Source organism: Hippoglossus hippoglossus, chromosome 16 (assembly GCF_009819705.1).
Source record: "Hippoglossus hippoglossus isolate fHipHip1 chromosome 16, fHipHip1.pri, whole genome shotgun sequence".
In the NCBI taxonomy this organism is placed as follows: domain Eukaryota; kingdom Metazoa; phylum Chordata; class Actinopteri; order Pleuronectiformes; family Pleuronectidae; genus Hippoglossus; species Hippoglossus hippoglossus.
Window position 1 is genome coordinate 1,177,819 of NC_047166.1, and position 14,221 is coordinate 1,192,039.

At 46.2% G+C, this 14,221-nt stretch overlaps 1 protein-coding gene across 1 annotated transcript; it reads right to left on the bottom strand.

The window, feature by feature from the left end:
- Positions 1-428: 428 nt before the first annotated feature.
- On the bottom strand, positions 429-8,284 carry tp53inp1 (tumor protein p53 inducible nuclear protein 1). Its single transcript, XM_034610241.1, has 4 exons — positions 8,080-8,284; positions 5,259-5,629; positions 2,401-2,926; positions 429-1,814 (listed from the first exon to the last, which is right to left on the bottom strand). Exons 2-4 carry the CDS (start codon positions 5,479-5,481, stop codon positions 1,592-1,594), a joined length of 972 nt encoding a protein of 323 aa, XP_034466132.1. The 5' UTR covers positions 5,482-5,629; positions 8,080-8,284; the 3' UTR covers positions 429-1,591.
- Between the last annotated feature and the right edge of the window lie 5,937 nt (positions 8,285-14,221).

Genomic DNA, 14,221 nt, shown 5'->3' on the forward strand with positions numbered 1-14,221 from the left:
TTCCTTAAGTGTAAGTGATTGGTTGTGACCCTGAGAAGTGAACTGCAGATTCATTTAAGAGCAAAAGAACTAATCATCTTTTTCCATTTTCTTTTTCAGCCGTCATGACACTGACACAACTCTACAACCATGCAACACATGAACGTAACCAAACACACATGGACACATACAAACCAACTTCATACTGATATGTAATCTGTTTTTTTCTTTTCAAAAAATATTTTGGAAGTTTTTTTAAATACATTTTTTTTATATTTCTATTCATCTGAAAGCTACCGTTAAAACAAGGCGTTTAGTGATATTTAACCCAGTAAATTTTACCGTCTTTTTTTTCTTCTATCAAAAAGATATTGTGAAAACTACTGAATTACAAAGTCAGAGGCAGGTTCGAGCGGCGCCGCAGGACGAGAGGAAGCGTTCAGGGCGACGCTGCAGGATCCACACGAGGCAAACGAATCAGGGACTTCAAAAGAAAAATCTCCACAAAAGATCGAAAACTTTGAGAAACACTGTGGTGACGAGTTTTACATTTATTACGTCACGAGATGACGATGATTCAGTCAGGCTCCGGGAGGGACGGCGTCTCTCTACACACGACAGAACACGGACAGTAAAGGTTAGAACGCAGCAGGTTCACGCCCGGTCCACTTCAGTTCCGTATTTAAACAAGCAGTGATTCACTAAATGTTTGCTGCAGGTCGGACTGAAAGCAAAACATGAAGCAAAACAGCTAAACAGGTTTTCAAGAAGAGGCACTGAAAGTTGTCAGAAGGCTGTTTTTTCCCGTTTTCTAATATTTGTTTTTTCTCTAAATTAAAGAATATTATGTGATAACGATTCATCTCCAGTTCCAGGATGAAAAAGTGGGCGTTTACTTTCATGCTCGACTGGATGAGATGACAGGAACAGGAAGTGTCCCAGTGTCCAGACTATTTGAGGAGACTTTCCCTTTAAAGTTGTGTTTTAGCCTCTTTTCACTGACTTTAACCCGAGCGCTGTGTTCAACGTGTCGACACTAGAAACCTTTTGGGCAACTCTTCTGGAGGCCTGCCCCCCCCGCGCTGATTAAAGGGCACAGGTTCAGGTGATGCCGGGTCTGAAACCTCAAGTTGCCCAGAGAGATGCCCGACGGAGCCTCGCTGGATTTACCCTCCGCCGCGCTGTGAACCTGCCGCTGAGTAAAGTGACCCACAGCATCGACTCTACACATTAAATTGTCCTTAAAGAACAAGGAGGAGAAGGAGAAGACGAAGAGGAGGAGGAGGAGGAGGACGTCCCCGTGACAACGCCCACTCATTGTGATTGGCCACAAAGAATGTGAGGTGGGAACACATGACCCTTTCTTTCACAGGATGGACGGATGAAGAGGAGGAGGATGAGGAGCAGGAGGTGCTACATTAATTGATAAAAAGAGGAGACATCACCAGCCAGTTTCCCTTTTTCACCGTCCAATCAGATTCTGGAACAGATGTGTGTAAGTGAGGGCTGATGATTCGCTGCTGGTGAGATGTGTGTGGGTTGAGTTTCCACACTGCTGAAAGGCTGGAGGAGGATGATGATGATGGGGATGGGGATGAAGGTCGCCCTGGCCTCAGAAGTTGAGGTGTCTCTGGCACGGCTGGTGCAGGTGCATGGAGCTGGTCTTGGGGGGGCGCAGCAGGTTGAGGCGTCGCAGGGCGTTGCGGGACAGCAGCTGGGTGCGTTGGGTGGCGCCGCCCGAACGCTGCTGCACGAGGCCGGAGCGGGCGGAGAGCGCTGCGGCGTAGCACGCGGAGTGGAGGCTGGAGCGACGCGGGACAATCGCCACCTCTGGCCTGCAGGGGGCGACACAAGGAGCAAGATTAGCTAAATGACAGATTGTTGATATAATTTTAAATATTCTAGCTCGAGTTTAAAACCATTAAATTACCTTTATTAGCATAACACTTTCAAACAAACATATTTTGGTATTTAAGCTTCGTCACAGAGTCAAATCAACAACAAACATTATAATAGGGATTCAGCCGACAGAGGCTGTAAACATATAGAGCTCCAGCAGATGGCGCCAGTTTGTTCCTCTTTATATATATATATATATATATATATATATATATATATATATATATAATTGGCCAAAAAGAGCCTTTAAAAGACATTTCTATCTACATTCATGTTTGAACATATGAAAACATATATTTTACAGAAAATTAGCATTTATGTTGAGATTTTAGATTTAAAAATATGTTTATTTTCCTAATTCAAGTTCTATATATTTGGTTGTGTTTGTGTTTTCTTTAATAATTTAGTTTAACTTCTCAGAAATAATTTCTCTACATTATATGAAATTCTTTTCTCCCTGATATTTGCATCAGCCCCCATAAATCTGATCTATACTCTAAACCTCAGCTCCCAGGACTTTACCTGTGGCGGGGGCCGTCCAGCGTGCGTCTCGCCTTCTCCTTCCCACCTGAGGCGGTCGGGGTCGCGGGCATGTTGCCGGACAAAAAGTCCAGCTCCCGGTCCAGTGAGCGCGGCAGGGGGTCGATGGTCAGTCGGGGGGGGCTGTGGTGGGTGTAGACGGACATGCTGGGGTGTTCGATCAGCAGGTTCTCCAGAGGGCTGGTCTCCAGGAGGACGGGCTGGCTCCTGCGGCCGGTGAAGCAGGGCGGGGGGGTGACAAACCAACTCTCCTCCAGAGAGCAGGCGTCCAGGCGCTGGAAGCCGCCCTCTTCTTCGTCCCCGTCCTCTTCATCCTCCTCGGCTCCGCCATCCGGGTCAGTGTCGGTCGTGGAGTTGAGGGAGGTGCAGGAGGCGTAGCGAATGGGGGGGCTGGCCATCGGAGAGGGAATCATCACCAGATCGTCTTCCTCCTCCTCCTCCTCCTCCTCTTCACGAGCACCAGAGGATCCAGAGAGGCCGTCAGCACGCTGAGCGGAGCAGGCTTCAGCTGCAGAGAGAGACAGGGTTTCACTAATAACATCTATCACATCAGACCAGTCACATGAGGGAGTTTTAGAGTTTGTTCAAATGGTTAAATCTGTAACTGAAAGTAAGTTCCATGTGAATCTTCTCTGCGTTGATTAGAAAACACTGAATAAAGCAGCTTCATGTCAAAAATCTGTGTTTGTCCGACGCAGCTCGTCTCTGAGGAGTCGACTAAAATCCTTCATCTGCTTTAGGGTTAAAAACCACAAAGATCTAAAGAATCAATCAAATTAGTTTATTATTAGTTATGAGTTCTTTCATTAGATAGAACACAGATCTGGTGGATTTAAGACATTTATGAGGACAACTTCCAGATTGGACATTTGAATTCTCACTTTAAAAACCCGAAGTAACGTCTGCATCCTGCCAGCAGGGGGCACAGTGGCCTCCCGGCGCAGCAGGGCTCATGGAAACGGGGCTCAGCATCACATGACCCAGTGAAGTCACGCTTCTGTTTGTGTACATGCTGAACCCGGCTCACCAGACACAGCATCTGGATCTGTGCACGAGACTTTTCTCTTTTCAACACATCAGTCATCAGAGTGAACCAACGTGCTGCACTGCAACACTTCCAACATCCCAGGACTCGACTTCAGAGTCCGATGAGTCACTGAGACACAGGAAGTTAAGAAGGTGAAGAGGAAACATGAGCTAAAAATATCGTCCGAGCAGACGTCTGCGTTTGATGCCAGCTCTGTTTAAGGACCTGATATTTTCTCCTGCAGTCAAATGAACGTCTGACACTAAATAAAGATGGACGACACGGCTGCTCCCCAAAGTGAACCCCCTCCTCCTCCATGTTAGCAGACGGGACATGGACCGAACTAAGAAATCTAAGTAGACGTTAAATAAATGTTTGTCAAAGATGTTTCTGTCATTTCAGGCCGTTCTGATCCCACTGATGTTTGTTCAAGTGTTTCTGCTCAGTTTGGGTTTAATTAATTATTTGGTACCATCTACTAACATGGAGGAGGTTTATGGTCCATACTGCAGTCAGCCACCAGGGGACGTCCCAGATGATTTGGGTTCACTTTTAGAAGCTGTCACGTCTTGATTTCTCAGAGAATCGTTCATGAATCTTGATGAAACGACGTGTTTGGAGGACTGATGTCCACGAGTGGGAGTCGCTGCAGCTGGATCAGGATTCAGGGACAGGCGGGCCTCGGCGGAGGTCGACTTTCTGCAAAGCTTTCACGTTGAAACAAACCACGACAGGTGAAGTGTTTTGAGTCGGATGCAGAAGCTGGAACTCGACACTGAGCTCAGGTGTGGAGCTGCAGCTCGTTGCCCGTACATGTCCACAGCGGGAAACCACCGGGAGCTTTTTATACCTCCTCTGGCTCCTCTGGCGCTTTGTTTGACTTGTTTACAGGGTGACCACGATAAACTGCCTCGCCTCGCGCCCCCCCTCCCACATCCCAGCCTGAAGTGGGCCGTGGGCCATCCGCCGCCCCCCCGACATATTAACACATCTGTGGAATCTGAGACGGGTCAAGTCAAGACCACTGACGGGTGAACAGGGGTTCAAACCTAAACTGTGCCAACATTCACTCAGAGCCACATGGCAGTGACTGCAGTGTGTCATGTTTCTGTGTGTTACTGTATGATACTGTGTGTGTTACTGTATGTTACTGTGTGTGTTATAATGTGTGTTACTATATTCATTTTTAAACATTTCTTTGCACGTTGCTCCACAAGCTTCAGGATCCTGTTGTTCTTCCACTGAAGTAAATCATGTGGACTTTTGCCTCCTCTGCTCTGCACCAGCTTTCACATGAAGCTGAGGTGGAGTTTCGATTTGTGTTACAGGGAGAAAACACACACACACACACACACACATTACACCATCAGGGACACACACACACACACACACACACACACACGAGGTTTATGTCTATGTTAATAACAAACTGCTAATAGCTGCGGTCAGTGAGTGTGTCGCCCGTCGTCTGCACACCAACACGCGAGCTGGATTATAACCGTCAGCTTGTGTGTTTACTCTTTTACTCACTGTGTGTTTTGAGGGAGGATATTATTGGATGTTATTTGAGGTGAAGTGAAAACATAAAATCAAACCACGCTGATCTGCAGGATTTTACTCAGCTGCTCACACTCAGTTACCACTGGTCTGTTAACTGGGAGAGAAGCAGATGGAAATGAACCCGTGTGATTTCAAAGTGGAGCGTGAACTCGTCCTCAGATCAGTCAGACAAGAATGTGACAAGATTATTTCTTGCTCTGAAAACAAAGAGGCATCGATGTAGAGATTCTCCATCACATCCTCAGACACTCACCCAGGTAGTTGACCAGGATCCAGTCCTCCTCCTCCTCTTCCTCCTCTTTGCTGTCTCCAGGTTCGCTGCTTCGGCTCAGCTCCTCGTCCCCGAACAGAGCGCTGGTGAACCTCTGAAACATCCCGCCTGGACGTCCTGCAGGGGCGAGAGGATGAGGGAGGGATTGGGGGGGGGCACGCGGCACGGGGCGATGGCGGGGAGGCGAGGCGGGCACTTTGGTCATCAGCTGCGGGATTCACGGCAGCAGGAAGGCTCCGGAAAGGTAAAGTGCATCAACAGCGTGTGGTCAGGGATCATCTGAGGGTCAGCAGACGCAGGATGGACATCGCTTAGCGCCAAGGTCGAGTCAACGAGTCGAAAAATCTAAAACCCTGAGAAAGAACGAAGGGGACACAAAGTTTAGACTCGAGTCGCTGAGCGCTCTGAGTGACTGAGGACACAGAAATGACCCCATATCGAGAATTATCAGGATAAACGTCAGCTGAGCAAGTAGAACCATTTTATTCATAAAATGTGAATAAGCTAGATAAATTCATTCTACTCTCTTCGTTACAGGGAAACATGATGATTCAGAATTTTCTGGTGATCGATTCATGAGTCAATTGTGAGTCCACATTAGACGCTGCAGCTTTTTAGACAAAATATCTGTGAGGGTTGTTGAAAACTTAGATGATGGTTAAAGAATAGAAACAATAAATCACAGATGATCAACACATTTAATCAATTCAGTTATAAAACAAAGAAGTTGTTTGTTCAGCGTCTGAAAGCAGGAAATGTTTACAGCTGCTCATTTGACCTGCAGAGCCTGTTAGTAAATAACTGGTGTGAAACACAGACACACACACACACACACACACACAGACACACACACACACACACACACACACACACACACACACACACACACACACACACACACGTGTTTTGTTGGAATTAGCTGGAAGACAAACACGTGTGTCTCCGGGCCGGGCTGGAGAATCTCCACCTTCACTGAGGCTGGTTCAGTTCCTGTCGGGCTCGACGGACGAGACCAGCAGCTGCAGCCGCTTCACTTATTGATCAGTGTTTTATTCATCAGTAAATACAGAGATGTGCTGTGTTCAGGACACACAGACACACACACACACACACACACAGACACACACACCTGGTCTGAGAACAGTCTCTCCCACCCAAGGTCTGAGTGTCAGTGTCACTGCTGTACGGAGGAGAAGCCTCATCTCTAGTAACGAATTAAAGCCGAGAATCGACCAGTCACAAAGAAGTGAGCGTCTCTTTTCACCCGGTGCTTCTCTGTTGGAGTCGGAAACATCAGGACGTGAAAAACCACATGAAACTGTGAAGATGGACGACATGTCTCCACTTCCAATCGGCAATATCCAGAACTGAAGCCAAAATAGAGGAGCGCTGTCATCTTGAGGTGTGACGTCATTTGGAGTCTGTGCAGTAGCGATCATTGGGCGGAGTCACAGTTTCAAAGTCCCATTAACCAATCAAGAGCGACTCTCCGCTGTCAATCATTACGTTTTTATATCAAATAGCTAATAAAATCCAAACTGATCAGAAACACTTGAACAAACATCAGGAGATAAGAACGACCTGAAGTGACAGAAACATCTTTGAGCCCATGTCCCATCTGCTAACATGGAGGAGGAGGAGCTTTATGACCTATACTGCAGCCAGACACTTTGGCTTCACTTGTGGGGAGCCGTCCTGTCCTCCATCTTTATTTACAGTCTGTGGTTTCAGGCGACAGCACGAAAGCACAAATATCCGACGTTTTTGAACGCGTCCTCGGTTCAGATTCGAATGAAACAACCATAGAGCTCAGCTGTGATGCGTTCACTCCTCCTGCTCCGGCTCGTTTTTCCCTGTGCTCACATTCGACGAGTAGAAAAATAAATAAAACAAGATATTTCTATAAATTTAGGTGAAACTAAGAATGTGTAAACACGAGGCAGCTGTGACAGGAGCAGACAGACTGACTCTCACTGAGGTAACCTGCTGTACCTGCTCACACACACATTCATCTGAGCTCATCGTTAAAACACGAAGCGTTAACGTCATTCAACGGGTCACGATCGAGGTTTTCACCACCGCAATTAAACTGCCCCCCCCCCCACACACACATGAATAAATACCATTAAATGATAAACTGTGTTGAATTTGATTAAAACGTTGTGTCGGTCACTTCTTTAATAATCAATCAGCTGTTTTTATAAAAGGTCAGAACGTGTTTCCTATTGATTCTATAATCTGATATCGATCAAATGCTTGGTTTATAAGAAGAATATATATTTATAAATATATGAATACATATTTATGAACAGCACAAAGCGAACAGGGCCCCTTCAACTGTCTCAGCAACAACAGGGACACTACACAAAGATAGGACAAAAGCAGCCAATCCCCGTTCAGGAAAGCCGGAAATAAAGATTAATTAGTATTTTTTCCCCTAAACGGCCTGTTGTCAAAATTGTTCTCGGTTAATTTTCTTCCCGATGCACTAATCGACTAATCGGCTTCGTGTTTGTGCTCTGACGTGGTTCGGGAACTGGTCTACGAGGCAGAGACACTGAACCCGCACAGCTCGAGCGAGTCTGTAACTCGACGCGAACAGAAGAAATCCTCCCGATTTATTTCAGTGGAACAAACAGTGGGAATCGGACCCGGGACACTGGGACCACCGTGTCCACCGTGACCACCGTGACCACAGGAAACACAGGAAACACTGACACGCGAGTTTAAAACGCGTCGAAGTCAAAGTTGAACGTGTTTGTGTCGCGGCTGTAAAACGGAGAGAAGAAGACAAAGAGCTCACCTGCTGCCGCAGAAGAAGAAGACGGAGTCCGCTTCAAATCCCTGAATCTGAGGTAGACGCGGTTCTTCAGGACCAATAGAAAACCCGGATGTTTCTTCTCGGAAGAAATAAAATGATGTTCAAGTATAAAAAGGTGAAGTTTCCTCCGCGGACTGATTCTCCTTTGTTGTTGTTGTGGAGCTCCAACAGCTGATAGCCGTGACGTCACCAGGCACGGCCTATCAGAGGCGGGACAGGCCCGGAGCGGCTCGGCCAATGGGAACGCGCGGTGGGAGCTGTCACTATCCCACGTGATCCCGCCCCCCCCCTCCTCCTCTGAGCTGCTGCTGAATGTGGCCCCGCCCCAAAAAAACATATCTTACACAAGCACTTCCGGGTACAGATTGTTTTTATTTACTGAAAAATAAACATGATGACGTCGAGATAAACACGTTTGAACACGATCTGCGACACACGAGACTGTTTATAAACATAATAATAAAATTAAAATAAAATAAATTACAGTCAATTCGCGAAGAAATTATAAATAAAAACATTCGGTAATTTCCTAAATACTGTAAGTCAACTTTATGGTCAAGTCTGCCATATGTACATGTACACATATATAAGTACACGACATAAACATACACATTACATACAGAAGTACACAACATGTAAGTACACATTATAAACGTACAGAACATTTAGGTACATAATATATAAGTACACAACCGATATGAACAGCAGTGCAAACAGGGGCAGTGCAAAGTAGATGAATCCGTGTAAAAACTATGACTCATGAGCAGATAATGTTCAGCTGTAACATATATGTTATAAATAATATGATCAAACATGTTAATCTACAGGAGGAAGTCAGGTGCAGTGTTCACAGTAAACATGTGGCTGCTGCAGCTCAGGGTTTCCATCCTGGTAGACAGGGGAACAGCTCCGGGTCCTTCAGGCACTGACGTGGCTCCTCTGCTCTTCACTGGTGGAACAGCAGACGTGGGCCTGGTTCTGCAAACAGGAAACATGTCACCTGGACGTGAACCTGAAGGGAAACATGTCCTAGATAATCTGCTCCAATCAGCACAGAACCAGTTTGCTGTGACATCTCAGATATTACATCCGCCATCTTGCACCGATGACGTTCTTTGGGGTCAGAGTCTGTGGGGGGGGGGTTCGGTCTGAGCTGTCAATCATGATTAGTCAGCCTCATTAAAAATGTCTGAAACGAGGAAAAAGAAAAGCAAATAATCACAGAGGGTTAATTCCATGTTTAACAGTAGAAACACTGAAGTGAAAACTGAGCTGAAGGTGAAAGAGGCAGATTTTCATTTTAAGGTTTGTTCTGTTAAAACAAGCTTCAACCAGACCCCCCCCCCCCCTCCTGCCTCTGACCCCCACCCAATCCATAATCCACAGGAAAAGACCTGAGCCTCAGACAGAAGCTCGTCCGAGGTCACGTCACAATCCACCGCTTCTGAAAGACAAACAATCCGGTTTTTATCTCAGGGGATAAAGATGCAGGAGTTATGCAACAGAAACTGAAACGACATCCAACTGCTGTTTGTTTCTTCAATGATAACAACATTAACAATGCAAGTGGATATCCAATCAACCAATTAATAAACGGATTCATGATTGATGGGCTCTACCAGTTCTACTTGTTTCACCTTTGGTCAAAATAAAATATAAATGTCATATTTTACAAACTCTGCAGGTTTTCTTTGTAAAATTAGTGCAACTGTCAAATAAATGAGTAGAAAGAAAAATAAAATATTAATATAAACAATAACTCTGAGATTAGAGTAAATGTACTTCAGGTACTTCACACTACGCGGTTGTCGACTTGACCTTTGACCTCTAAACGGCCGCTGGCTCAGAGCACTGCAGACTAATGTTTAAGCAGAAGAAGAAGGTGAAGTGCTGCCTCCGGCCACGTTGGGGATATTAATCCGTCTGATGATGCGTTTGTGATGATTCGTAGTCATGACAACACGCAGGAAGTAGACAGACGAGTCTCCGCCCGGTCATTCTGCAGATTCCTGTCTCGTTGCTCCGGCCGAGCTTCCAACTGGAACTCAGGAGGAATGCTGCAGCACACGTTTAATGCGTCGACACAAAGAGGCGATGATACCGTCTTGTGACTGCTCGCCACATTCTTCTGTCGCGAAGAGAGCAGGAGAAATATTAAGGTCTGACATCAATCACTTCATCAGAAACACCGCTCTAATAACGGCACAGTTCTTCTCCAACGGGAAGATTTGTCTTTTTGCTTTCATCGATTTTAATCTTCCTGCTGTTCTCTCACATGGACTCACTCGGACATTTTACAGACATTTTACCAGGAGGCTCAGTTCCAGAAAATGTCCAGAGACACTGACTCAGACGTTTGAGTTCCCTCCTGAAACGATCAGGAGCTCAGAGCCGGTGTTAGAGACAGAGGCTGACGAGAGGAGCTGCAGCAGTGGACAGTCTGATGTGTTTTCTGAACATTACTACATGAAAACATTATCGTCGTAATTGAAATGAACAGAACTCGTGATCTTTCACTCTGAGATGAGTCAGTGAAGTGTCACCTGTGACGGTCTGAAGTCCAAACTAAGGTGTGTTTGTATAAAGAGCTTCACCCGCTGACCCCAAAACACGGAAAAACACACGGAGGAGAATCAGGACAGGGACGACACGTTACCCTCCATTTGTCCACTCCCAGACAACAAGGTCATACCTGAGCTTTACCCACATCACAACACTGATAAGACGTCCTGCACCTCCGATCCCTGTTCTGTCCCCCCCCCCCCCCACCTGCTGAAACCACAACTTCACCAAAAACATCCGAGACACAAGAAGGTTCAGATGTTTTCATTATTTTATTTTCCTTTTTACAAGTGAACACGGTTATGATTCCTTTATAGTCATCATTATTATTATTATTATTATTATAAGAGTTATATTGAGGTTAAATGAGTGAATGTAATGAGGTGTGTGTTTGTGTGTGTGTACGTGGCCCACATTCCCCTCTGCATGTTTACGATGCCCCCCCCCCAAACCCCAGCTGACATGACAGGTCACCGCGGCAACAGTCAACAGCTGGAGGGGCGGAGTCAGTGTTTACTGAGTAAATTAAAGGTCTGGTTTGAAGAATTCATAAATTACATATAATCCTCATAACGTGTTGAAACTTTCTCTTTACGTCGTGGAAGAGAAGTCGCTGTAGATATGACGCCTCATGAGTGGGCGGAGCCTCGGTACCCCATGTCCACCATCACAGACTCCAGATGATGTCATCAGTACAAGATGGCAGCGTTTGTTCATTTCTCTGTGGTCAGAGGAGGTGGAGACGTGTCGTCCATCTTTATGATCTGTGAAACTGTGGAGAACAGTGATCAGGAGTCCAGGAGCTGCACTGACTCCATCAGAAGTTTACTGATGTTTCCTTCTGTTCGACTCAGAACGACTGAACCTCGGACCCACAACAGACGACTGGACATTTTGATTCAGATGAACAGACGGATTTCTCTGTTTACCTTTATTGTTCAGGAATAGTTTGAGCGACACGACAAAGACTTCCAGGTGTCGACTCTCACTTCCAGACACGTCAACATCACATCAGGCCCAGAACGTCTCCGTGTGTTTTTCCACAGGACGAAGCTCAGGTCCGATCTGAGTGTGACTCACTGATCTGTTACTCAACAACAACACAAAGTCATTGACCTCGACACTCAGGACGCTGTTGCACAACACACACTGTCAACATCAGCCACAGTATGTAAGTACGCAGGAAGTTTAGGTTGAGTTGAGTATACCACACACACACACACACACACACACACACACACACACACACACACACACACACACACACACACACACACACACACACACACACACACACACACACACACACACACACACACACACACGTCGAGAACTGCGTTCGTTTGTCCGTTAGTTTGCAAAATTACACAAAAACTCCAGGACAGATTATCATAAAACTGGGTGGAAGGATGTCGTACGAGTCAGGGAGGAACTTTTTAGATTTAGGTGCAGATCCAGAAATAGTTACCTCTGTAGCTATTTCTCCAGACTTAACCCAGAGGTCATGTCTGAAAATGGCTTTTATGATCCCCCCCCCCCCCATTGATGAAGCGCAGTCTGTACTGATTGGTCGTCTGGAAGGATTTTCACCCTTTTCAGGCTCTATAACTGGTTTTGTCCCTCGTTCACCATCTCACCTGTCGAACGTGACTGAAATATTACTCTCTACTCCAGAAGTTTGCCTTCCTGTTTATTCCCCCCCCCCCCGTGAACAGTCAGAAGGTCTCTCACCCACTGCCTTACATTTTGCACAATACGAAGAAACAAATCACTGTTGCACGTTGTTCCTGAGATGTAAAAAAAAACTGTAAGTACACAATCTATTTACGCTCAACACCCAGAAGTTCAATGCACATCGGAATGATGCAGCGTCAGCATCTAAACTGTCAAAATAAAGAAGTGAACGTGTTCACCTGGCGTCTTGTTTCCATCACTGCTGATCATGGGTTTGAAGATGTTAGTGCGTTTGTGTTTCGACCAATAGAAAAGAGGCTTTAGTGACTGAATTCAAGTTTGTCATTCATGAAAAACCACAACTCTACAGATTTTAGGTGGATTGTCCCTTTAATAAACAAAAACATGTGTGGCCACACCCAGAGGAAAAACACAGTGTGAGACGTCGAGGGTCTGATGGTGACTGGGGGAGTCACTCTGTTTCTACATGAACACACAGGGCCCAGAGAACTGCTCCCACACGACATCCTCCTGCTGGGTTGCATCAGCTGAGCTGGAGGCCGGCCGAGCAGCAGCCGCCCAGTCAGCTGGCGTCTGTAAACTGGTTCTGTGCTCGGCTGCTCTCCAGTGGAGAAGAACGGGGAAGTCAGTAAACACAACCTGCTGTGAACAGGACGAGTCACCGCCTGGACCGTGTGTGAAGAGATTCACCCGAACTAGAACTACGACATCACTCAGAAGAGCTCGTTCCTCCTCCTACAAAAATCACCAAGGTGCTGGTTACTTATTACTTAACAGGTCCTGGTGAAGCCAGGAGCTAAACACAGGTCCACTGGACCTGGTTGAGTTCCTTGAAGAGGTTTCACTTCTCATCCCAGAGGGTCCAGCCTCTCAGGTAACGACTCTACAAATACCTGAGACTCCAGCATCAGTTAGAGCTGAAGAAGCCTCTTGGACGAGAAGTGAAACTCGACCAGGTCCAGCTGCTGTTTAGATCTTGGATAAACAAACAATGTACCTGACAAATGACAAGATCTTCAGCCTCAGTGAAAACGAGCTCTGACCTTCAGCTCCTGACGTCGTTTGAAAAGATGCAGAGAGAAGATCTGTATTTTTCACATGCAGCTGAAACTCTCGTCTGTTATGTAACAGAAGAAAAACACTTGAATCCCAACAGGAAACCACTGTCAGACCGTTTCCTCAGCTTCAGTCAGCTGGAGACAGACAGAAATCTTTGGACATGTGGATGTTCAGAGAAACTCATTTCTCTGCAGGGACATCGACAAATATTTGCTGAAATGCTTCCTGACAGGAGGATGTAAAAGCAGGTCCACTTTGTCGTGTTGTATCAGAGACTGAAGCAGGTTTCTAACCGTTGCCTGAGGAAACAGGAGCCGTTTGATGAAGGAGGGAAGATCCCTCAGGACGTCTGTGTTCATCTTCACAAACCAGCAACTGGATTCACGTCCATTTTGATGCTAAAAACTTAAACCCTGGCCACAAAAAAAATCTGCAGAGGCAACATGTGATCAATACAAACAAGAATATGAATGAAGGTCGTGGATTGTGACAGCACAAAGATCATGTGGACGTTTGCCTCCACAGATGTTCCGTGCAAACGGGATTATCGAACGTGCTGCATCCAGCAAGCGGCAGCGGCTGTGGAGACAAGTGGTTAACGGCCTCCATAAGTCATCGAAGAGCACAGAGCTCAAACGAGGACGAGAGCAGAGCGACAGAGAGGAGACGCGTGTTTGTCCTGAAACCCACAGAATGTCTGAAGCACCACAGGCTGCTGGAGCGAGGCCTTCAATCTCTGACCTGAAGAACAATTCATCTTCTACGATCTAAAGTTCAGTGGCTGAAGTTTCACATAGTGTGTAGACGT

Coding starts and splice junctions, on each gene's coding strand:
- tp53inp1 (XM_034610241.1), bottom strand. CDS start 5,481: ATGACCAAAGTGCCCGCCTCGCCTCCCCGCCATCGCCCCGTGCCGCGT. Junction 2,927..5,258: donor GATCCTGGTCAACTACCTGG/GTGAGTGTCTGA, acceptor CTCTCTCTGCAG/CTGAAGCCTGCTCCGCTCAG. Junction 1,815..2,400: donor CTGGACGGCCCCCGCCACAG/GTAAAGTCCTGG, acceptor CGCCCCCTGCAG/GCCAGAGGTGGCGATTGTCC.